This window comes from Fusarium keratoplasticum, chromosome 12 (assembly GCF_025433545.1).
Source record: "Fusarium keratoplasticum isolate Fu6.1 chromosome 12, whole genome shotgun sequence".
In the NCBI taxonomy this organism is placed as follows: Eukaryota; Fungi; Ascomycota; class Sordariomycetes; order Hypocreales; family Nectriaceae; genus Fusarium; species Fusarium keratoplasticum.
In genome coordinates, this window is record NC_070540.1 from 975,352 (window position 1) to 998,838 (window position 23,487).

General features: G+C 50.6%; 8 protein-coding genes across 8 annotated transcripts; 4 read left to right on the forward strand and 4 right to left on the reverse strand.

Moving 5' to 3' along the window:
- Positions 1–245: 245 nt before the first annotated feature.
- On the forward strand, positions 246–1,918 carry NCS57_01392100 (Carboxylic ester hydrolase; the record flags this gene model as incomplete). The annotated part of the gene is made up of 2 exons (XM_053063541.1): positions 246–1,636; positions 1,696–1,918. The coding sequence occupies 2 exons, from the start codon at positions 246–248 to the stop codon at positions 1,916–1,918; spliced, it is 1,614 nt and encodes a 537-aa protein (XP_052906874.1).
- Positions 1,919–2,369: 451 nt separating this feature from the next.
- On the forward strand, positions 2,370–4,429 carry NCS57_01392200 (MFS domain-containing protein; the record flags this gene model as incomplete). Its single annotated transcript, XM_053063542.1, has 9 exons — positions 2,370–2,513; positions 2,562–2,624; positions 2,686–3,051; positions 3,101–3,142; positions 3,187–3,567; positions 3,613–3,654; positions 3,703–3,862; positions 3,922–4,077; positions 4,134–4,429. 9 exons carry the CDS (start codon positions 2,370–2,372, stop codon positions 4,427–4,429), a joined length of 1,650 nt encoding a protein of 549 aa, XP_052906875.1.
- Positions 4,430–4,975: 546 nt separating this feature from the next.
- NCS57_01392300 (Zn(2)-C6 fungal-type domain-containing protein) lies at positions 4,976–7,126 on the forward strand (the record flags this gene model as incomplete). The annotated part of the gene is made up of 6 exons (XM_053063543.1): positions 4,976–5,153; positions 5,210–5,519; positions 5,581–5,694; positions 5,745–6,279; positions 6,336–6,806; positions 6,884–7,126. The coding sequence occupies 6 exons, from the start codon at positions 4,976–4,978 to the stop codon at positions 7,124–7,126; spliced, it is 1,851 nt and encodes a 616-aa protein (XP_052906876.1).
- Positions 7,127–11,542: 4,416 nt separating this feature from the next.
- Positions 11,543–13,330, reverse strand: NCS57_01392400 (MFS domain-containing protein; the record flags this gene model as incomplete). The annotated part of the gene is made up of 1 exon (XM_053063544.1): positions 11,543–13,330. The coding sequence occupies one exon, from the start codon at positions 13,328–13,330 to the stop codon at positions 11,543–11,545; it is 1,788 nt and encodes a 595-aa protein (XP_052906877.1).
- Positions 13,331–14,047: 717 nt separating this feature from the next.
- NCS57_01392500 (uncharacterized protein) lies at positions 14,048–15,860 on the reverse strand (the record flags this gene model as incomplete). The annotated part of the gene is made up of 6 exons (XM_053063545.1): positions 14,048–14,766; positions 14,865–15,006; positions 15,049–15,138; positions 15,188–15,289; positions 15,343–15,578; positions 15,632–15,860. 6 exons carry the CDS (start codon positions 15,858–15,860, stop codon positions 14,048–14,050), a joined length of 1,518 nt encoding a protein of 505 aa, XP_052906878.1.
- A 1,510-nt stretch (positions 15,861–17,370) lies between these two features.
- Positions 17,371–18,032, forward strand: NCS57_01392600 (uncharacterized protein; the record flags this gene model as incomplete). Its single annotated transcript, XM_053063546.1, has 3 exons — positions 17,371–17,637; positions 17,749–17,943; positions 17,997–18,032. 3 exons carry the CDS (start codon positions 17,371–17,373, stop codon positions 18,030–18,032), a joined length of 498 nt encoding a protein of 165 aa, XP_052906879.1.
- Positions 18,033–19,328: 1,296 nt separating this feature from the next.
- Positions 19,329–21,587, reverse strand: NCS57_01392700 (uncharacterized protein; the record flags this gene model as incomplete). Its single annotated transcript, XM_053063547.1, has 1 exon — positions 19,329–21,587. The coding sequence occupies one exon, from the start codon at positions 21,585–21,587 to the stop codon at positions 19,329–19,331; it is 2,259 nt and encodes a 752-aa protein (XP_052906880.1).
- Positions 21,588–21,981: 394 nt separating this feature from the next.
- Positions 21,982–23,124, reverse strand: NCS57_01392800 (PKS-ER domain-containing protein; the record flags this gene model as incomplete). The annotated part of the gene is made up of 2 exons (XM_053063548.1): positions 21,982–22,452; positions 22,510–23,124. 2 exons carry the CDS (start codon positions 23,122–23,124, stop codon positions 21,982–21,984), a joined length of 1,086 nt encoding a protein of 361 aa, XP_052906881.1.
- Positions 23,125–23,487: the final 363 nt, after the last annotated feature.

Below are 23,487 nucleotides of genomic sequence, written 5' to 3' on the forward strand. Positions count from 1 at the left end.
CCCCCGCTCCGACCAAACGCTCGTCGATTAAACTGGCGAATCAGAGGCGAGACGCTATCAACCTTTGGCGCACAGATGTTGTCAGGGGCACCTGATATCGGTGGACGGCATGAGTCCAAAAGGACAGTAAGGTCGGGTAAGGGTCTTGTCCGGATCTTTCTCCTCTCGTTCGTACTTTCGTTTCCTTTCCTAGACTTCTCTCCTCTTTCGCCTTCTGTTGGCTCATTCATACCTTATCATTCACTATGGGCAACTCCATCTCTTACACCACTTCCGACTGTCAAGTCGACCTTCTCAATAATGCCGGAACTCTCAAAGGGCTTCAGTTTGACTCCAAATCTCGTAGATTTTCTGGAGTTCCCTATGCTCAACCTCCTATGGGCAACTTGAGATGGCGCAAACCTCAACCATTCCCCAAGCACCACCAGTACTCGGCATCAGACGGTACACCATACGATGCTACTGTCTTTGGCCCAGTGTGTCCTCAAGCCAACTACTCCAAGACAGTCAGCGAGCACGTTACCAATCACATCTACGATGAAGATTGCCTCCGACTCAACATCTGGACGCCTGTGCCAAATCCCAGCACCAAGGACCAAAAATGGCCTGTCATAGTCTGGTTCCACGGTGGATGGTTCCAGGTTGGAGATCCCAGCCAAGAGCAGAGCATGGATCCCACAGAACTCATCTCTACCGGCAAACTCAATGCCGTATTTGTGGCAGTTGGATACCGACTGAACGTCTTTGGCTTCCTCGCCGGTCGCGCCCTGCTGGAGGAATCTAGCGGACAAGCCGTGGGCAATTATGGACTCTGGGACCAACGTCTCGCCATGGACTGGGTGTATGAAAATATCGCAGCTTTTGGCGGCGACCCAGAGAACATTGTCTTGGCTGGAAGAAGTGCCGGAGCTTATTCCGTCCTTGCCCAGGCCCTGTACGATTTCCGAGGCAAAGAGTCATGCAACCGTTTCCGACGATTGGTCATGTACTCGAATGCTATTCCTACCCAGCCCAAGACGCCAGAAGATTGCGAACAACAGTTTGATGAACTGTGTGAGTACTTTGGCGTGTCAATGGAGCTTGATGGAGTTGAGAGGCTCCGCAAGCTACGAGACATTAGCTCTGAGGATCTCTGTGCAGCCATCATGGAGTTGAAGAACCACACTTTCCGCCCCGTCACAGATAATGTCTTCATCCATCCTGGAATTTTTGAGTACTATCGAGACGGGTCTTTTGCTTCCGAGTTCAAGAAACGCGGTCTCAAGATCCTCATCGGCGAGGTTCTAGATGAAGACACTCTGTACGCCGTTACCAACCCACCAGACCCGAACCCTGCATCTCTCCGACTGCAGATTTCCAACTACTATTCACCCGAGACAACCGACCGACTTCTGAAGCACTATGCTTTACCTCAGACGAAAAACAAGCGAGACTGGCAGCAGATGTTTGGGCGCATCGTCGCTGATGGCCAAGTCAGAGCCCCTTCTCGGGATCTCGTCAACAATCTCGTACAGAACGGAGTCGACATTCAGAATGTCTGGCGCTACCTCATCGCGTACCGTCTCTCATTTATCACCAATGAGGTCGCTCCAGCTTCATTCGGTGTAAGCCATGCTATGGATCGACCGATATGGAAGTAAGTCTTCTCTGATCTTGTCGTATACTTGCTCCTGATATTATGTTGACGACAAATAGCTATTCTATCACACACGGCCCGACGACCGCAGAGCGTGATTTGATGAACGATTGGATTCGAGACTTGTGCGCTTTTGTCGGAGATAAAGTAGGTTACCAATATGGAACGACAAAGCCAGATGAGTACAAAGTCATGACTCCAGAGGGCACCATCAGGATACAGAAAGACCCGCGATGGGGTGAGCTCTTGGAGTTGGCGGGTACTTTTTCTGGCAACAAGTAGTGAACTAGTAGACATCCTTTTATATCAAGCAGTAATAGACCTTGAATACTTAATAAAGCTCTTAATGCTCTTGACACGGTTCAAATGACAGTAAAGTGCCCTCAGATCTGATGTCGACACGGAGGAAGCGGCCGGGATGAAGACGTCGCCAACCAATCAGGGGCGGCCCTCGGCCGACGGAGCGGAGGCATCAGACGAATCAACGACGCCCGTCGGCCGAGATGTCCGTCTTCCAAGGGATGGAGAAGATCCCCTTGGGCATTTAAATACCGGCATTGTATCCCCCTTTGCCAGGCCAAGTCGGACGCCGTATGGTATCAAGCTCTTGAGGTACCTATAACCCCTGTAAGCTCTCTACGACCCTGCCCCTTGTCAAGTCACAAGTCGTTGAGCCGCTATTTACATGACAAGCAGTCAACCGAGAAATCCTGATACTTTGAATCTTTTCGACATGTCGCACCAATCTGTTGAAGTGCCACCTCACGATCCATCGAAGCCCCGGTCTAACGAAGAGGAGGCTATGTCGACGGTGGGGAATGAAGACTCTTCTATGGCAGAAGTCGAGAAAAGCCCAAGAGATCTCCATGGCTGGAAGGTTTGGAGCTCATTCTTATTGTTGTCTGCGTTGAGCTAACGGGTGCAGTGGGCTCTCTCTTACACGGCCATGCTCTCCACCACTTTTCTCTTCGCCCTGGATAACACTATTGTACGTGAAGATTCTTCCCCAAGCAAGTACTGGCATCTGAGATAATAACCGACTATTCTAGGTCGCCGATATCCAACCTGCGATCCTCAAAGACCTCGGCGCCATCGAACTCCTACCATGGGTCGGAACCGGTTTCGCCCTCGGCACCATGGCAGTCTTGCCCTGGAGTAAGGTGTACGGTATCTTCTCCATCCGAGAGATCTATCTCTTCAACATCCTCTTGTTCGAAGTCGGCAGCGCTTTGTGTGGAGCGGCCCCGAACATGAATGCCATGATTCTCGGTCGAGTCATTGCTGGTGTTGGCGGATCGGGAATGTACTCGGGGACATTGACCTATGTTTCGGTATGCACGACGATGAAGGAGAGGGCGTTGTATATGGCTGGAAGCACCGTTATTTGGGGCATTGGAACAGTGCTTGGCCCTGTGGTTTGTTGAAACCGTCTTGAAGATGGTGTGGATACTGATCAAATTCCAGGTTGGAGGTGCATTTGCGGAAAGCAGCGCGACTTGGAGATGGGTGAGTATCGCTTCGAGCCCCCTGAAATCTTGCTAATTATCTAGGGATTCTACATCAACCTCGTCGTCGGGGCTGTATTTGCCCCAGCATATCTCTTCCTCTTTCCCTCGCTCAACCCGCAGCCCCAGCTGTTCACCAAGCAGAAGCTCAGGAACATGGACTGGCCAATGACGTTTGTCTTTCTCACCGGCTCGGCATTCTTCATCATGGCCATCTCTTTCGGCGGCACCCTTTATAGCTGGCACTCTGCAGCAGAGATTGCGTTTTGGACCTCGTCTGGTGTGTTCCTTGTTGTTTCTGTGGTTCTGTTGAAGTTCCATCCCGGCGTCTCCAAGGAACACCAGCTTTGGCCGTCACATTTTCTCAAGATGCCGGTGGTGATGAACATGCAGCTGCAAATATTCTTGTCAGGCGGCATCATTCTGGTGAGTCAATTTCGGGGGGATGTGAGCGGTGTTGACCCTTTATAGACAATCATCTATTATATTCCCCTGTACTTCCAGTTCATCCGTGTAAGTAAGGTGAAAGATACTTGAAAACCTCTGCTGAACTTCTTCCAGGGAGATGGTGCCCTGGATGCTGGTATCCGACTCCTCCCGCTGATCATTGCCATGGTGGTAACATGCATGGTCAGCGGGGTGTTATTGCCAAAGACACCGCGCTTCTCACCATGGTATATTGTTGGTAGTGCCCTGGTCTTGATCGGAACGGCCCTGATGTGTACGTCCATTTCATCGATGACGGATCAGGCAAATTAACGACGCTAATAATTTATCCAGATACTGTTAATGAAGCCACCAAGAACGCCAATATCTATGGATATAACATCTTGATCGGGGTTGGGGCTGGCTGCTATATCGTTACTGGCTTTACTGTCGTTCAGTCCCTTGTGCCAGCCGGAGACACTGCGAACGCTGTCGCGGCCATGACAATTGGTAAGCATCATCTGACCATTTGTGGCATTAAAATCACGAATGCTGATCTTTAATAGCACAAAATATGGGAATGGTTCTGTTTCTATCTGTCTGCGGTACTGTTTTCCAGAATACCGCTATCAAGGAGGTTGGCCAGGCTCTGCCCCAACTCTCCCCTGACGAAATCGCCGAGCTTGTTGCTGGGACGAGCAGCAAAGCATTCCAGAGCCTGTCTCCTTCAGAAAGATCGACTGTTATCACGAACATCACCTCTGCTATCAGAAACGTCTGGTTGCTGTTTCTCGTAGCTGCGGCGTTGAGCTTCGCGTTCTCTGTACCCCTTGCAGTAAGCTCCTCTCTTCTCTGCAGTTAAAAGCTATGATCCAACTGACTGATCCATCCATATAGAGGGTTCGCCTTGGAGCACATTAGCACTGAAGCATTAAACATGGACCTTGAGTGAGGACTGGTGTCAATACCTGGGTGGCTATGGCCGTGGTGCTTCTCAGAGGATAGGACATGAGGATAAAAGGATGTGTTGGTAGTGAAAGTTGGCGGTTGTGGTGCTTGGAAGAGAAGGTGCAAGGGGTTCTTATCTTCATTTTGAAAACTTGAGTCGGCTCGTTTCAGAAGAGAAATGGCAGGCATCGATTCAATAGTTAATACCAATTCCACGTCGATGTGCTCGACCAAGTCTTTCTCTGTGACAGAGCACGTGGAATCTCCGTGGGGACAGCTGACTCATCTCCTTGCGCAGAGGGTGATCCTTCGCTCCCCTCAGATGTCGACCTCCCCACTTACACACTCTCTTGCCAGCAGCAGTCGATTGCTTTTGACACCAGCATCAGTCACAACCCCCCAAAAGCCATTGACCAGGCTTCATTGAGATAGGGTAAACCAGTGGACAGAAGTAATCGGCATGGGATCGAAGCGCGTTCGACAAGCCTGCACGGTTTGTCGAGACCGCAAGGTCAGATGCGATAGGGTCCAACCGAGCTGCGGGCGATGCCTACGCCTTCACGAGAGATGCAGCTATGATACTTCATCTGGACCTACGGATCTTTCACGTCAAGTTCGAGAGCTTCAGGCTCGCCTAGGTACGAGACTCCAAGATGTAGCTCCACGTCGATGAAGGAACTGACAGCCGAATAAGAAAGGGCAGAAGAAAGATTATCAGCAAGCAGGCTGGGTAGCCTGGAGACTGGAAATCCTTTGCCGGGATCAGGGGTCCCACCCTTAATGCCCCTGACGGAGAATATTGACCTCCTACCTTTTGTACCTTTGGCCGACATCAACTTCGATGCTCAGCTGCAGCCTCCTGCCCCGACGGGTTTTCTCGACCTTTTTGCACAGCCTAACACAGAGAGCCTTTCTCAAGATGCATCATCAGTGAATATTGGCCAAAGTCAGTTCGATTTGATGCGCGATGCTGAGACTGCAGCGGCCATGTCTGAACTGCAATTGTGAGTTAACGTTCCCTCTTTTCTAGCGCCCAGTGACACTCGACTAACCCGATGAGTGAAGCCCGGTGGGATCTCTGCCACTCAATTCAGAGCAAATGAAAGATGGTACGACGACTGACAATGGAAAACATGGGGCGTTCGGGCCAGGACCCCTTGAGAAGGAATGGACCGTTTTGTAAGGCATTATCCGAGTGCCGTCTCCAAGGAGGGCTAACAGTCCAGCAGACATCGCCTCTTCTTCGAGTTCGTCTATCACTCGCTCCCAATTCTCCATCAAGATCGGTTCTTCGAAGAAATGGCTATGCAACCTCATCCCCGCCCACTACTCGCCTTGGGCTATGCAGTAGCCCTTGTGAGTGCAGCCATCTCACCACTCCATCAACATCTGCAGAAGAAATATTATGGCATGGCGAGAAAGCTGCTGGAGGAATGTGAAATGGAAGGGGATGGAGCAGAATTTGCCAACCTCAACATCTTCCAAGCCTTGCTCTTCTTGCTGAGATATGAGATCATGGCAAGTCAGATCACTAGAGCTTGGATGACACTCGGCCGAGCAATTAGACTTGCAAGCGTGCTCAATCTTCAAAAGATGGATACTCGAGTTGCGGGTAGAATCGTGCCAGGTCTTCATGTGAAACTGCCCCCAACGGAAGATCTCGTGTTGCTCGAAGAGCGAAGGCGTTCGTTTTGGTGTCTTTTCATACTTGAAACTTATGTCAAGACCCGATCTGGAATGCCTTGCCAGCTTGGACATGCAGCGGTGAGTGCAATGATGCTGATTTCATAGATATTTAACTGATAAGTCCTTTAACTCAGTCGTTTGATGTCAACCTACCCTCACCTGGGCTGCTCAATCGGAGGTTAACACCAACCGACATGCCATTTCTCCGAGATGTCACTAAGAGCAACGAGGAACTCTCCTCGTACGCTGCCTGTGTCGTCATGGTAGATCTCGCGATTCAAGCATATGAACACGCAGAATTATCGCAATCGCAAACTCAGGGGTACTGGGATCGCCACTTCGCCATGGCGAGACTGACTCAAGAATGCTCCGCAAAGATGGGAAACCATCTAAGTAAAGAGGCTGCGGTTGGTGACCCTATTTCTCTGTCGAATCAACTCAACTTGGGCGCCATCAAGATTATGCTGCACGAAACCGCTATCAGCAAGGGGCGTGTAGATGACCTCTCGCCCTCAGTGGTTGCAGAGAATGAACGATGTTGCCAGGTTACAGCTCAGACAATAGCCGACACAGTTCGAGTTGTGTGGGAGAGCCAGACCCCAGAGGTAAGAACGCGCCCTGATTTAAGTCCTTCCAATAACAAGCTCATTGCAACTGGAAAATAACACGTGAGCACCCACAGAGAAACCTTTTTACCCTCCAAGCGACTTTTACTGCTTGGCCAATAGCAAAGGCGATCAGCAGTCTTGTCAGAGACATGGCAGATTCGTGTAACCTTCCGTCGGTTCAACGAATGAATAACCTGAAACTACTGTGCTCCGTACTTGACTACGTGGAGAGAGAAGGAGGCTATTGGCACATCCTGATAGTTGATGCTCTGGCTCAAGTGAGGGAATGGGATGAGGGGCTGGAATCTTCAGCGTAGACGCTGAGGATTTGAATTGTTGCTTGAATTCTGAGATCTTATTGAGAGGACGACGATGGAAATTGCAAGCCAGGAGTTAGGTCATCACTGTTGGGCTGCGCTCAGGTTTGCCTGATACTTGTCAATTGAGGATATGTTCTGTCTCAGGAGGCACATTTTTATCCATCCATCCAACCAAGCATCCATCCGTCATCATGCCTTCATTTCATGTTCATGAGAACTGATCATCAACGTTGTTCTAGTTCTTGGCGGGAAGGCCGCCAATGACACAGAAGAGGGCCTGGATAACGATGCTAGCAGAGCTGCACCACGAGAATTTAGCAACAACTCGTTATTCAGGCACCTAAATCAAGGCCAAGTAACTTACCAGCCAACCAAATCGCTTAGGACAGTGGGGAGGTTGGTGGGGTCGTTGAGGTTGACACAGCTAGCGATGTTGGTGATGCTGAGGACACATTCAGTGTTGATGGGAAGAGCGGGAAGGGGGCCAGCCTGACGCTCCTCAACCTTAGCAGGAGTAGCAGCAGCGAGGGCGAGGGTGGGAAGAGCGAGAAGAGTAGCGGGCTTCATTTTGGTGGTGGTTATTGTTTAGATGATCAGGAGCGAAGAGTTGTTGTGTTGTTGTGTTGGTGAATGAGGATGATTGTGAGTAAGTGATGATGAGAGAGTGATGAAGGAGGAAAGGGAGCTTTATATAGAATTTTGAGCCTTGAATGCTAGAGTATTGTCAGGACGACTGATGCTTCAGCCGGTCTCTCTCATGGCCTTTCCCCAGCGGCCGCATGTTGCATCTTAGTGTATCACGACGTGTTGGCGGCTTGTGCGATGTGCTGTTCTCGTCAAAGACAAACACGCCTTGGCATGATTCGATCCTCTCCCGCTCTCACTATGAGGCACATTCTCATTGGTCTCTATCAAGCATGCTTCGTTCTCTATGTGATAACCCCCTCAGACAGTGTTGACCGTCCACGCCTCCAACGTTTTGGCTTGGGTCATGTCTCAACGTGATGTGGCGGAGACAACAAACCTCTGGTATGTGATGACCTCGTTTCTGCAGCGGTTATTAATGGTAACTACACTCTGAGACCTAAGGCTGTGCCATGTTCGCGAGGGGTACACAGGAGATTGGGTTGCAACGGCGCGTCAACTGCGTTGGTTCTGACTGGAGGGCCATGTCTCGGACTTGACTGATCATCGCTTTCAGCAATGAATCCTCCCTGTTCTCCGATACCATGGTTGAACGGCATGAAAGTTTTGCCGATCGCTTCGCCCTGATTGAAAACTTGGAATACTCACGAGAGATTTCACTCAATGCCAAGTTGTCTCGGAAGATGAACACGGGTATTGACCTTCAGCATCGCTACCACAAGCCACCATGACAGCATTGGCAACCCGCCTGCATATTGGGCTATGCCTCTGGGGTGACCACATTGCGGAGCCCCATCAAACAGTGCGCTTAAACAGACGCCTGCTCTCTTTCTGGCCCTTCAGCCGCATGCAAAGCTTAACGGAGCGCAGCATTAGGCCTCTACGGAGAATTTTGATTCTAACCCGAGTGTCTAGAATCCTCGACGTGAGTCGTGTGACGTGTTGGCGTGTTGTTTCCTCAACAAGTTACGCTCAGCATAACCGTTCATAGGCCAAGAGAACGGAACGGGACGGCCCTCAGATTAATGGTTGTTAGTCTGTGCTGTGACACACACTAGATGGATGATCTACAGTCAAAGCTTAGGGTAATAAGCTCGTTGCACAAGCAGCCTCATCTCTGCACACTGCATTCCACGTATCCCGAAAGATCGACATGACAACCACCTCCCTGGCACCCGACTTGAGACGGGATGAACTCCTGCTCGATTTGACAAGTTCCATGTTGCACAGACCCTCAAGCAATGCCACGGCCAAGGCATGGAACCGCCATCCGAGTCACATCACATTGCTGCGAGGTTTGTCACTGCATATCAGTCAAACGATGCTCATGCTTTGAAAGTCAAAACAGGCAACAATTAACATGACAGGCCGTACAGTGCTTGTTTCCCCAGCGGGACAAACCAACAGGCTAGACCCCAATGTCTCACTGAGAACACTTTGAGTGGTTCGGATGCCGGTCCGCCCTGGAAGCTCCCTTGTGGCATCCCGGAACTCGCAGCTTGGCGTCGGGGGGAGGACAAATCTGACTGCAGAAAAACAAGCTGGCGATCTAGATCGAGCGGCCCGATGCGTGCGGGGCTTATTGGCCTGTCAGAATGCCACCCCCGTCATCCCTGGCGGGCCGTTTGATGGACAGCGGTTGCGGCTGGCAACTCTGACGAATGGGAGGGCTCTCAATCAAACGCGTGGACACGTTGATTCAGCCCCTTCACTAAACCTTGTGATGTGAAAGGCTATTATTGTATGTACGCTGTCTGTAGCATGCTAAACAGGGTTTGGATCACTTGAAAGTTGACGCGAAGGATGTATGCTCGAGTCCAAACCTGGAGAAACCTGTGGGGGCATTTCGCTACGATGCCTTGGCGAGCACAGCATGAGGGAACCATGACGCCAGCCTGTCAGGGTCCTTCAGTGAGACATTACGCTCGGGTCTAAGTTTACTCGCCCCCAAGTTCACTCAGCTCCGCGGCAAGGGAGAAGATGCATCTCCAGCCCCGCGTGACTTGAAGACAGACAAGATTCAAATATGCCAAGACACGGCATATCGTTGGCCTTTCTCTCCACCTTTTAACCTTTTCTCGACTCCACAGACGTTTGCTTCTCGGAGAATGTGAAGCCTCCTTGGCGGAAAGGCTAGACCCAACTTTAATGGGTAATCTTCCGACGCTCTACCCACAAGGCGTTGCTGACCGCTCCTGATTCGGACAGACGGCCGTGGTTATGCTAAATAAATGAGATCTAAACACAAGTGTAGGTCTAAACAAGTAACCCGAGTCGGGCTACCATGTCTCTTGTTTGACTCGGGTGGATGGGACACGCCGCACGCGGAGTCGGTCTGAATGGGATCGGGGATCAGGAGAGAACTCAGTGACCGAAGAGGGAGGGAGCCAATCATGGATTTATGAGTCTGAAGGTACCTAAATGTGCACGACAAGATGAGAGATGTCACTTTGGTGTTCCCTCTTGTTCCCGCAGGAGATCTTGTCCGACAGTGGCGTGTGCAGGGGGGAGAATACACGGCCTACCTCGACGCGTCTGAGTCACTCTGCCCGAAGGAAGAGAGACCATACACGAGGCGTACAGTATGGAAGTTCTTGACGATCAATGTCTCGTTAGTCGTTGATCGTCGCGGCCTCACCTGGGGATTCGTTCAACCAGGTTACACAGAAGCTGTCAGCGAGCGATCCCTTGTCCAAGTACCACCCCACAAACGCCATGTCTCCAGATCCGTGGTAAGCCTGTTTTGTCTAGTGTCGATCACTTATGTTCTGATACTTTCATGTATCCCCCTTAAAACTCCGCTCATCTCCGGGTGAGTAACGGTACCACTTGTCCCCATCGTTTGCGCATGTTTCTTGTCTCGTGACGGCACGTAGTGGATCGGGACGATGTGATGGGAGAGTGACTGTTTTAACGCTCTTCCATTATGGACTGTTGAGCAGGGCCTTGGTGGCAATACTGTACCCCGTATTGAAGCGTCATTATTGAGCCCACGACAGTCCTGTCAGGAAGATGTGCTTTGCGAGGGCAAGATAATCCATTTCTCTCGACCTCTTCTCTGCCTAGAAATTTGTAGTAAAACTAGAGCGTGGGCCAGATTTAAGGCAGATATCATTAAGCCATAATAGAGATGGCCAGCGTATGAATAGTCATGGCAATCAGCTTTGTGTCTTCTGACAAAGCCAAACCTACTATTGATGAGTGTTCATATATTGTCAACGAAGTTCTTATTTATGAGGTAAGCATTACAGATACATTGAGCCTATGCATTAGCAAATATGTGCTTTCTGAAAGCATGTACCCCAGTTGGTCTCTCTGGCGTACTTTCTGGAGAGATTGCATAAACCCTACGGATGTGTATAATATGCAAGTGGCGTTTCAGCATGCGCTTTACGAGTGGACGGTGTTGCATAAGTATATAGGGTAAAGTGCAAGAGAAAAGGGGGAAGATGGGGCATGGATGCGTAGTACTAGAAGTGGGAACATGGCAGGGCGAAAGGAGGCAGAACTACCTATTCATCCCCTGAAAGCCGGGATTTCGAGATGATTGTCTCGAAATAGAATTCTTATTATTGGCAAGTGACTTGGCCGAAAGCACCGACGGGGACGTGATGGAGAAACAGCTTAGCCAAGGGGGTTGCAAAACAGTCACTCGCTGGTCAAATGGAATAGGGTATGTATTTAATCAGAGAATTAAAGTCTATCAATTAAATATCGCTAATCTCAAACAACTTTTATGGGCCTTTCACTTTGAAGGCATCTCCCAAATTATGTAAACGACTGCCTCGTGTTGACACGATCAATGTCGTAAGGGTTACCCTCATACGATCTCCTCCTCTGAGATGCCCGAGTATGTGTCGTATGTGTCGACGACCGGGTTCGAGCCATAGAAATAGGAGCATAGACTGGCTCATCAACTTCCGTAGAAGCATCGTCGTTGAAGTCTTCCTGCTCTCCAGGACGGGTCTCGTCCTTTTCGGTCTCCTCGGCGGGAGGAGCCTGGTCGCTCTGGAGCTTGCGCATAAAGGCGGCGGACTGGGCGGCGAACTTGCACTTTTCGCGGATGGATGCGCCGTACTTGTAAAAGAGGAAAGGGAAAGGCACGCAGGCCAGGGCGAGGAAGGCTGGGATGGAAGAGGCCCAGTGGATTCCGAGGTCCTTGTACATGTAGGACGTGAACAAAGGGAAAGCAGCGCCAAAGCAGGATCGGAGGACTGAGTTGGCGGCCAAAACAGAGGCTGCAAAGATAGTGTAGGCGTCAATGAGATAGTTCATGACGCTGAGGAAGACGAGAACCATGCCGAAGCCAAAGGGTACACCAGCTGCGATACTAGCCATCCAGTGGACGTGCTTGTCGTTGGTCCAGGCGAACCAGAACAGACCGATGGGAAGGGCGATAGAGCCGACGAGACAGGGAGGGAGACGAGCCTCAGGGGGCGCAAAGCCTCCGTGCTTCTCCTCCATCTTGATATATCGCTTGTTGGCGGGGATGGTGTAAGCAATGGCAAAGAGCATGCCAACCATGATTCCAAGGAAGGACAAGCCACCAACACCCTGGTTCCATCCACGGTTCTGTTGGTAGACGATAGGGAATGCGGCGAAGAGCATGTAGAGGGTTCCGTAGATAATAGCCATGTAGATGGATAGGAGCAAAACGATGGGCTCCTTGAAGAGCAGGATCCAAGGTCGCGACAAGGCCATCTTGAATGACTCGGCGAGAGTAACCTTGCCACGATCATGGTCAATCTTGCTGACGTAGACCTTGCCCGTCATCTTGGAGAGCTTTGCAGCGCGCTTTCGAAGAAGAACAGGCGCGTAAGTCTCGGGGACAAGGATGGAGCCGAGGATCCACAGAGCACCAGAGAAGGCGGCCAGGAAGCCCATGACCCAGCGCCAACCGGCATTCATACCAAGGAAACCACCGATGACAGGACCCAAGACGGGACCGAGGAAGGGAGCGGCAGCGAAGATGGCCATGGCCAGACCTCGTTGCGATGCGGGGAACATGTCGGCAATAGCTCCACCGGCGTTGGTCAAAGGCGACGAGCCGAAAGCACCAGCAAAGAAACGAAGAATGATCAGCGACCACGCATTCTGGGCTCCAGCGCATCCGGCGTTAAATGCGGTAAGAGCGGCATATGTTCCGATAAAGAGAACCTGTCGACCAAACATTTCGCTGAGAGGAGCCCAGAGGAGAGGACCGATGGCAAAACCAAGCACGAACAGCGAGACTCCGAGCGTCGCAACCTCTTGGCTAATCTTGTACTCGGTAATGATCTCGCGGATGCCTCCAGTGTAAGCCGATGAAACGAGGGCGACGGCGAGGGTAGCGATGGCGACGGTCATTGTGATGAACCATTTTGTAAAGTTGCTAAAGGTCATGGGGTTTCGGGGATCGTTGGGAATCCATTTCACCAGGTAAGGATCTTCTTCGGTACCGGAGCCTTCGTACTTGAACTCGGCGACGGCAGGGGTGACTCCAGCTTGGTCGATGACTAGACGCCAGTAAGGAATGTTGGCCCTCGCAGGGGCCTCGATGTTGTCGAGCTCAGCCATTGTGGGAGTGGCTTTGGGTGGAATTGAGATCGACTATGATGATGTGCCAAGGACAGATCAGATCCATGACAAGGGAACGGGAACTATTTAAACAAAAGGAGCCTCGGCATGGCCAAGATTCTAGAAAACACCCTCGTACAGAAAATCTTTTGTCGGGCCCGCCGACTGCCCGATACCGACAAGGTCGGAGGGTCTTGACATGAATTCCGGCCCTTGATGATATCACCGGTGGCCACTTGACAGGGGCTACTCGGTGCGCTCGTGTCATGATAGGTCAAGGCCCCGGCCGCTACTGACAAAAAGCTTGCATTACTAACCGGTTTGGATCTGTGCCTCGGCCCAGATTACGGCTCCCATCTCCATTCAATCTCCGTCGTCGGGTCCGTGTCGGCCATTTCGGCCGTTACACAACAAACTCCGGCGTGTTTTAACAGCGAGGCCGTGTTTCCTGTGTGTGTCAGCTGGTTAATGCAGTCAGCAACTAGACGTTTATCTACGACGAGTCGGATTGTGATTCCATCTTAATATCTTGATCTGTCGCGTCCGTGGTGGGGAAGTGCATCTCTCCGCGGACTATCCGCGGGAACTCCATGGAGCAATGCAAGATTTTCGCAAATTAGCACGTTAACTCCGGTTCAAGCGTTGGGAATCTCGATCATGCGATTTGATAAACGAAGGTCTAACATTGCAGGGGCTACGTAACGCCTCAGAGAATTACTAAACAAGGCGGTACTTGATATAAGGGATGAAGTTCTTGGAGTACTGGATCTTGGTAGGTCCCCACTCGCAAGACGTGACATCTGTCCACGTGAAGGGAGCCGATGGCCATCCATTGAGCGTAAAGGTCTGTGTCTTTTCCTGCGCGCAGGGGACCTTCATCTCGTGCTCGCTCCATCGGGTGTATGGAGCTGCACCAAAGCTCCACTCGAGCTTCTTGTTGGTCAGGGGGAGCTTGTCGACGGTGAGTTGTAGGGCGTCAATGGCCTTGATGAGGTTGTACACAGGCGTTCTGAGGTCGATTTTTACGCTCTTCTGAATGTTGATGAACCCGTCGCGCACCTTGCGACCTGCTGCAGTTTTCGCGAGTTCCTTGTTCTTGGGCCACTGAACACCAAGCATATAGTCAATCTGCGTCAACCCGGTGCGCCCTTGTGCAGCATACTTCTTGATGTTGCTAATGGGAACCAGAGAGTTCTTTATCTTTTCTGCGGCCGGGGGAAAGTACTCGGTCACCTTGCACGCCTTTGCAAAGTCGCGGAGGGTGCTCATATTGAAGTTCTGGAACAGATCGACGTAATACGATCCTTCTGCGGCGCTTTTGGTGTACGAGAGGGAGGTCTTGGTCAGAGAGATCATACCGGGGATGTTCTTGGTTCCCTTGTCCGAGAAACCGGTAACGGCCCCAAGACCTTTTACAGTGGAGAGCATAGTAGAGACTATCCCTGTTAGCAGGCGGAGGTGGTGATGACAAGCTGAACCTACTTTTGCCAAAAATGCGCCGTGACAGTTGAGCTCTTGCAAGCGGTTCCCTTACAAACGCTCGCCTTGGTAGAGCTGACCTTGCCGTTAACAGTAGCGAGGCGAGTCTGAACAAGATTGGAAGCCTGGTTAACAGCAGCAACCTGTTTCTTGAGAGTCTCAAAGATGGATACCCAAGTATTCAACATGCGGACAAACTCGCTATCAGTAATACCCTCAGCATTGCTAATTTAGCACACAAAGAAGTCGCAGAGCTTGACAGGATCGCAGCCGTCTAGTTGGCAGGGCTCCATTGCTGTAGCAAGCTGTCGATACAGGGGCATGCCGACCTGGAGCGTGTCAGTTACACTGTTGACCGGCTTTTGTCATTTTGCCTACATCTGGTTCTCGAGCGACGGTCAAGCCACGTGTATTAGATATCTGGTTCTGAATGACGGTCGCTCGGTCGGTCTTGATGGTAATCCCGTCATCGGCAATACACTACATTCAGTCAGTCGATTATTACTTCACAAAGACAATTCAGTAGACCATACCCTCTCAAGACTGTATATGGATCGGAAAAAGTAATCGCTCAAGGATCCTATGAGCGCCCCCTCATAGTAAGGCTTGTAGAGACCATTCTTGGGAAGGCCAATAGCTTGAGGAAAGCACTGACAGTTCCTAGACGCATGGTTCGCAAAGTCGCCGCTGCCAAGGGCTCTTTTGACGGCCTCGCACACATCGATCCTCTCCGTGTTGACCTTTGTTCCGCATTGCCATCCAAAGCCACCTTTATTGCCCGTCAGCGGTGAGTAACCCTCGTTAGTCGGTAGGGTGACTTGCATAAGATCCTTTCTGTGGTTGTAGGGTATGTGAAGAATTGAGAGTTGCACTGGGTGATACCGTAGACGCCGCCGCAGGCTTTGTCAATGGGCATTTGCACGGCCACAGCGTGCTGGGCTATCCAGCCGAGGAGGATGGACAATGAAGAGCACCGCACGGCGAATGGACGATCGATGCAACGGTAATGCCAAGCATGTTGATCACTGGGAATGGGCACAAGGGGGGGCATGGTTAATTTAAAAGCCAAGCCCAAGGGAGATCTCAACGACATTTCCCCAGTTCATCAAAGCCACAGCCAGTCCAGGCTCGCGCTATCTACGCCTCGCAGAAGCCATCACCACACGAGCGCTAGAAACGCAGCGATCCGGGGAATACGCCTGATAACAGCCTTCAGATTGGGCAGAATAGCGAAAGCGCACCGCCACGAACAAAACCAAGGCATCCCGCCCCTTTATCGACTGGTTACTCAAAGAGGGTTAGAAATGACGCCGCTTGGTAAGGCTGAACCAGGGCCACAGCCGTGATTGGCGAAAGAGGTCACCGCTGAAGCTTTAATTATGGTTATTGAACGCCCGTCACCACTAAAACCTAGCGCACAAGGCCTCGTGGGTTCTAGACTCTTTCCAGGAGGCAGATTTGAGACTGGAATCGGCGAGGCTGATCTCACTTACGGACCAGATCTCCGGGTCTTGGGCTCACATGACATTGATTAGGGCGTGCCTGGAATAACCGTGACAGGTTATAAAGACGACTGGGAGTGCGTTGTGGTCTAGGTTGATAACCCAAGAGTGCCTAGGCCTAGCGCTGTCTACATCTGCTCACGGGAAGTTCAAAAATACCACGACTGCCCAAACTTCGCCGAAACTCACCCCAAGATCAAGTACTTATAGGATTTTCCACAACCGATCATAGCATTTGGGACTCGCAGTTTTGACACAACACGCAACGAAGGGAATACTCAGCCTCTCATCCAGTGGGAATCACTGCCTGCAGCAGCCCGCCAATCTTTGGATACTGTCGATTGGGAGAATGCCAATTTTCCCATGGGCAAAAATTTTGACAGTAGCATTGCCAAGGCATTTTTCTAGGTGGTTAAATTGCGTGACCTCACACACGCGTTGATCAGCCCCCTCTTTGGTGTTCAACCATGCCCGTGTCTTGTAGAACCTATGCCAAGCCAAAGTCATTACTAAACAGGTTTCTGCACTAGACAGACTTGGCGTATTAGCAGAGTGTCTCGTTGTCACCATGCAAGTGGTAGTCCAGCTTAGCTCAAGGGGCACGAAACATCAACACTTTTTCTGAGAGAACTGTGCTGAGTTGATGCACTATATCCCCTTATTCATTGATGACCTTTGTAAACTTGGGTTGTTTGGTATATAGCATGCGATGGCGTGGTTTTTGAGACTGAGGATACGGAAACCTTAAAGCTCGAGGTTGGCGGCCGAGTGGGATAGAAATTGATAAGCGCATGCGCGGCTCATTGTCTCAAATGGGAAGTTGAGTACACTATCAGGGATCCGGCAGTTGAAAACGGCAATATGTCCCTGGTGTTAATGATGACTTCCATAGTTGATGTAGACCTGGGTTCCTCAATATCCAAGGAAATGGTCGAGACAGTACGATACACAGCCCCTATAAAGCGGGTCAGGAGTATCGCATAAATATCAAGCCATGGTCTCCCGTTGTTCCAAGAACGACTTTGTCACAGTACTACAACTTATAGCTTTTCTTTCACCATGACTCGATTTCTGGCGGTCTTGTTGATCCCTGCCATCTGGTTTTCCACCAGCTCCGCATTGTCGATGCCCAACGATGCAACCACTCGACACCTTAGCCAAGGAATTACCACCAGACAGACCATTATCGCGCCGCCGCCTTGCGTACCGATTTATCCACCGCCAAGCGAGTTTGAAACCCAACAGCGGTTCAGTTGTTTCGCTCACGCCTTCCTTGTCACCAAGAACTTGACGGAGGCATTCCAGTATATATCCGAGGGCTATGTTGTGAGTGTTTGGACATTCGATCTTGTTTCCTGGCCTTGTATCTATAACACGATTTATCTGGCCCTTTTGCTATATTCTCTCACACGATGCTTACTTGGCCTTGTATCCCAGAACCATAACCCATTCGTTACCCAGAACGGTTCTCAAGCTGCCTTTGACTTTTTGGCACCCATCTGGCCTTCTACCAATATAACCTTCCAGCGGAAGCTCTTCAGGGGTGATATGGGATGGGTGAACTACAATAGCTCTGCCGCCGGAGAAATCATCGACCGATTTCGGTGGGAGGCCGGTTGTATTGTTGAGCACGTAAGTATACCTGACTTTCTCAACTCATCTCGGTTAGCTAATAGATACGCAAGTGGGATGTTGGTGAAGTGTGGCCGGCGGACAAATAGCCTGTGAATGGCTACTGGAGGCAGATAATGATGGATTCTTCCACATGCAGTGAAGTCAGGAAAGAGCCTGGTCATCGAATTGCAAGGTAAAAAAGGATTAGATCACTAGCCGTACGTAGCTTCGATATCCAAAGACTCCAGCATTTCTACCACCAAGCGACGATTATATGGCATGTATCACGTCTGGACAGACCGAGCTAGAACTTTTAGCTATGGAACAACTTGGTTAATAACAGTAAATTCTGACGCCTCCCAGTGGGCATTCTGATCGCCCATGTCGGCCTAGGGGCTTGTTATCTTAGAGAACGTTCTCCATAAAACAAAGTCGTTGTGATTACTAAACGAAGACAGCAATCTCGGGAGGGTAGCAATCGATAGCTGCTATGAATGACCTGAGAGTTATCTTTGTAATTGTGTTACTCCTAGCTAGACCTTTTCTTATCGGTATTGATTCAACGGTCTGCTTGGGTTAGATCAACCTAGTATTTTCTAGGCTCGACCATTTACTCAGAGACCAAAACTCTTATATTCCGGATAGTCCGGAACTTGTCTTATCTTACGTTTGTAGCCCCTGAAACTCTATTTATATTTTCTAAAATAAGAACAGTCCCCTAAACTGTGGCATAGATTATGAAACCATCGCCGCCTCAGGATGGCAATATCGCCGAGAGCAGCAAGGGTGAGCGTACCGGCTCTTCCAGATAAGGCTCACCGAACAAACTGGAGTTGCCATCGTATTGGCTGGTCAAGTTCTGGTCGAACCACTCCCGTTAGGTTATTCAATGCAATCCCTTTTATAAACAGGTGCTCGGTCGGGGAGTAATTTGAAGCGTTGGGCTCTCGGAACGTGGCCACATTCTTACACAATCACATCGACCATACTGGTGCCAGAAGCTTACGGAGGAAGCCAAATCGGCGATGCTAATCTCACTTACAATTCAAGCTCAAGATCTCGAGACTAGGCGGGCCAGATCTTCGGGTCTTAGGCTCACATGACGTTCATATAGCCAGGCCAAATCCCCAAGTCCGAAGGCGATTCCTTCAATGACCGATGGTCTCTGGCGTATCCACGTTCAAAGGCCGTCGACGACCCTCACCCAATCCCTCAGCGCTATCACCGACTGGAAAAGGGATTCAAGACACTCAAGGGAGCTGCTGTGGCTCATGCAGCAAGAACAGTATCGGTCAATCGATTTCTCTATCGTTCTTCCGCCTCTAACGCCACTGCTGGACAAACATGACGCCGCTGCCGGCCGCAACAAGTTAATCTGTGGAAACCTAGTTATCTTGATTCTCTCAGCCCGTTCGCATAAGCAGAGCGGTGATCTCAGAAACGTCATCCATATCAAGGTCCGCAGGCAACCGCGCCGTAAAGACCTCGAGCTGTCCCCTATCCCCTTTCCAGAGTACTGGCTGCCCATAGAGCTGACCAATCTCTTCCTCGGCAGGAGGGTCACTGCCAGACGTGTCGCGAGCCCAGCCGTCGACAAATGCTTCAAAACGCCACCCAAACGGTGTAGCTTCAGCTACATCACCTGCCTCACTGCCCTGCCAATCAGACCAGAATTCGAGAGGATCTTCCCCGTAGGCTTCCTCTCCGTTGCGGTGACGAAAGTGCCACTTCTCGGTGGGGAAGCCGTGGCCTTTGTTTCCAAGCACTTCCCAGTACCAAATTCGACGCTTTTCGTCACGACCCCAACCCCACCTGGGGCTTCTGAGTTGTCTCATGACATGATCATCGTCTTCGTGTGCGTAGAATGACCGCATGTCGACATCTTCATCCTCATCCTCATCTGAGAATGCATCGTCGTCAATGATCCTCTCAGGCAGTACTTCGAAAGTGTCGGTTCGATCAACTGCAAACCTGTGCAATGACCCAGTTGAGCCGGTGCCTAGGTCTCTCCAGAGACCCAACTCCCAGTCCCACACTCGGTCGTTCTTCACAGCCCAGGGGTTGTGCTCATTTTCCCGCTCGCTCTCATAACTCCGTCTCTCTGGTTCCAAGATCTCCTCATCCGTCCTGGGATCATACCAGACTCCATCACGGTCAACCCACAAACTTGACGGATGGTCGTACACTCGGCATGGACCTAGCTCATGTGTGAATCCATCCTCGTCTCTTCGCTCATCAGCCTCGTCGTCAAGAGCCATTACTTCCAGGGGTTCATAGCCGCGTGTTCGCCACCCTCGCCGTCGCGTGTCGAAAACCGCCCCAGTAGGCCACTCTTCAATATCCCAGACTGCATCATGCGTGCACACCGGATCTTGGTCATCTGGCCCAAAGTCGGGTTCGAGCTGCTTGCCATTAGCTCTCTTGTTGACAAAGCCCAGGACGGTTCGTTCACTAGTCGGCCAAGGGTTGTCTTCCTCCATATCTTGACCGGGAACGATGATGAATCTCTCCAACTGCAACGAGTTCAATTTGTGCAAACTGAGTAGCATCCTTTTAGTAACCTTGGAGGAAGTGATGCGAAGTTTGCGAAGGGTATTCGCATGGAGCCGAATAAATTTAACGAGTGCTGAGTTGTCATCATCAAGTAGTTCCTCGGGCCAAACGAAACCAGTCTCCTGTTCCCCAAGCATGAGATCGTCGAGGTGCACTTCCATCAGACGAGGCAGCTTTGGAATCATCTGCAACAACCTGGGAGACCTTTCGTCCTCCTGGTAGGCAGCTTCTCGACAAAGGTGAAGATAAGATACGTTGGTCGCACCCTTGAGGCAAGCTCTGAACCCTTTCATTTGCGACTCGGAGGGGGGAGTGCCAGAGATGCAAAAGTCGAGATGTTCCAACTTGGAAAAGGCGAAAGGCACATCGCTCGGGAGAAATCTGAGAGCAGTCTCCTTGGTAGTGGTCTCATCAGCAAAGAGGAGACGAGTTACCCTTTTATCGGGCTGTTTTGCCATATGGACAAGCGCTGGTACCAGAGCAGCGAGAAATCCCGTGTTGAACGCACACCTCTCTTGGTTATGGTGAATGAGGCGTTTGATGACTCTTGCGGTTACCGGGTAGTCAGAGGAAACTGCTTGTACTTGACGTTCGTTGTGCATGGGCTTCGAGACAAGGGTATGGAGGTTTGGCATTCCGTCAAGCGCCAGTATAAACTGAGGCAGGAAAGTGGCAAAGGCCTCTTGGAAGTCGTCTGGCTCGCCCTTTGTTGTGAACCAAAAGAGATCTCGCATCTGAGCCATTATATCGGTCAAGAATGGCCATTCGTGTAAAGAAAACGGCGAAAACTCCCCAGAAAGTTCCCAGGTTTCTTTCTCGAATCTTGTATGGTCTCCGTTCAATTCTTCCCAGACGACCGTGCAGACATGGCGAACAAGGCGAGGGGAGTCGGCAATCTTGAAGAAAGCATCGCGATCAGCCTTGAGAGTGGATATCCGGACGCTGTTGAACAGGATAGGAGTCGCTTTGTCGGCGAGCAGGCGAGACGCAAGTCTAACGGATTTGACATCTTGTTTGGGGAGGAATGAGAGAAGTGGCTGCAGGACTTCAATCGGCAGGTTGGGGAGGTGGGCGAATTTCCAGCTCGAAGAATCGATTTCTTGAGCCATGATGGGCTCTCTGGTGTTGAGATGCGGGAGAATCTCCAGGCAGGTTGTGAGGCTAGGCAGAAGGGAGGGGTTTGAGGGTGGTCTGCACACGTGTGACCTCACGTGACTCAATATGACAAGGCAGATTCCATGAGAGGAGGATTCAGGGCAGGCATTTTAGAGATGGGGCGGGGATTTTTGCGAGAGTTCGATAACTTTGTGAGAATTGGAGGCCGGGAAATGCAGATTAGGGTGTGAATCATTGACGCGAACAATGTCGAGGTATACGAACGTGTGTCTTCATTATCCCACTATCCCTCCACCAACCCAGGCTAACAACTACTCAAAAACACGTACAAACTATTATCTAATACTCTCCCAGAATCTCATACTTGGTCAAAATTTCCTATCGCCACTAGAACTCTTCCTCTTGTCTCTGGGCTGTTGAACCGCTCATAAGCCTGGCTGCAGTGTTAGTGGGTTCACACAACGCGGAGATGGACAGAGGACTTGCCTTGAGAGCATCCTTGAAATGAAATGACGAGTCAATAAACACGCGCATTTTCCCTTCTTCTGCAAGCGAGGCTAACCGCTCCGCATTTGCGCCGGTTAGAGGGGCACTGAATGTGATGTATTTTCTGGGAACGCCGCCCAAGAACGAAGGCTGGTGGGTATTTCTAAGAGCCTGGAGAATGAAAGACAGTTGCCCCGTTTCTCCATTACCCTCACCGACGTTGACAACAATTCCATCTGGCTTGAGATATCCGGGTGATTTTATGAACAACTCTTGTGATCCGACTGTGTCCAAAATAGCATCAAAGGGAGCCTTTCCATATGTTTCTGTGAGAAAACCTGGGACGGACTTGACTTGACGATAATCGACAACCTGGTTTACCATTAGTTGCTTGTCTTGATTGTAAGATATAACCAAATAACCACTCACCTCGTCTGTGCCAACGCTCTTGACAATATCCGCTTTCGATCCTGAGCACACAGCAACGACGTGTGCCCCGAGATGTTTCGCCAACTGGATAGCAGCAGTCCCAACAGCCCCGCTACCTCCATTGATTAAGATGCTATCTCCTTTCTTGACCTGGGCTTTTTGAATAATTCCCATAGCAACTTGGCTGAGGACACTTAGACAAGCAGTCTCGGCGAATGTCATGTTGGTAGGCTTGATAGCGAGGCAGTCAGAGCCGATGAGAAGGTACTCTGCCAGCGTACCATGGCCCGACACAGCAGTGGCATACTTGGATACAGTTCCAAAGACTGGTGTACCAGGTCCAAGTCTAGGAGGGACACCAGGGCCCGCCAGTACAACGCATCCGGAAAAGTCGAGTTCTGGGATCGCGTTCTTTCGAAGGGCAGAGGGGACGACCATCATGAGGCTTTTGCCAGCAGACGACAGGGCGGCATGAGAGATTCGGACGAGGACTTGAGACCCTTTCGGTTTGGGAGGCATTGGTAATGAAGAATTCAACGACAAGATCTGTTCTGGAGCACCAGAAGTGCTAAACGTCCAGGCTTGCATAGTAGTGGGAATGTTGCTGGTGTCCATGGTGAAGTCGGTTTGACTGTACCTGTATTGACCACATATTGGTAATTTATGGCTTGGCGCGACTTATATCTTGTAGTTTTCTAGCTATTGCAGTCTAGAAATTGATTCCAAACTCGTTGCTTACGATCGACGTTGTGGTTTGACCCAGCCACAATGTCACTGCTCCGCCATGTTTAGCGCTTGGTGTTGAAGATGAAACTCCGCAGCGCATGGTCACCGAGTGTCTCTGCCAGCATAGGTAGGTTTAATGGAATGAGTTTCCCATTAAGCACGTCAATTGAATAATTATTTATTACTTTTCTAATATGATAAATGTTATCTCGCTAAAGCGTAGGCTGAACAGCGCTGTGGGATGATCAAGAG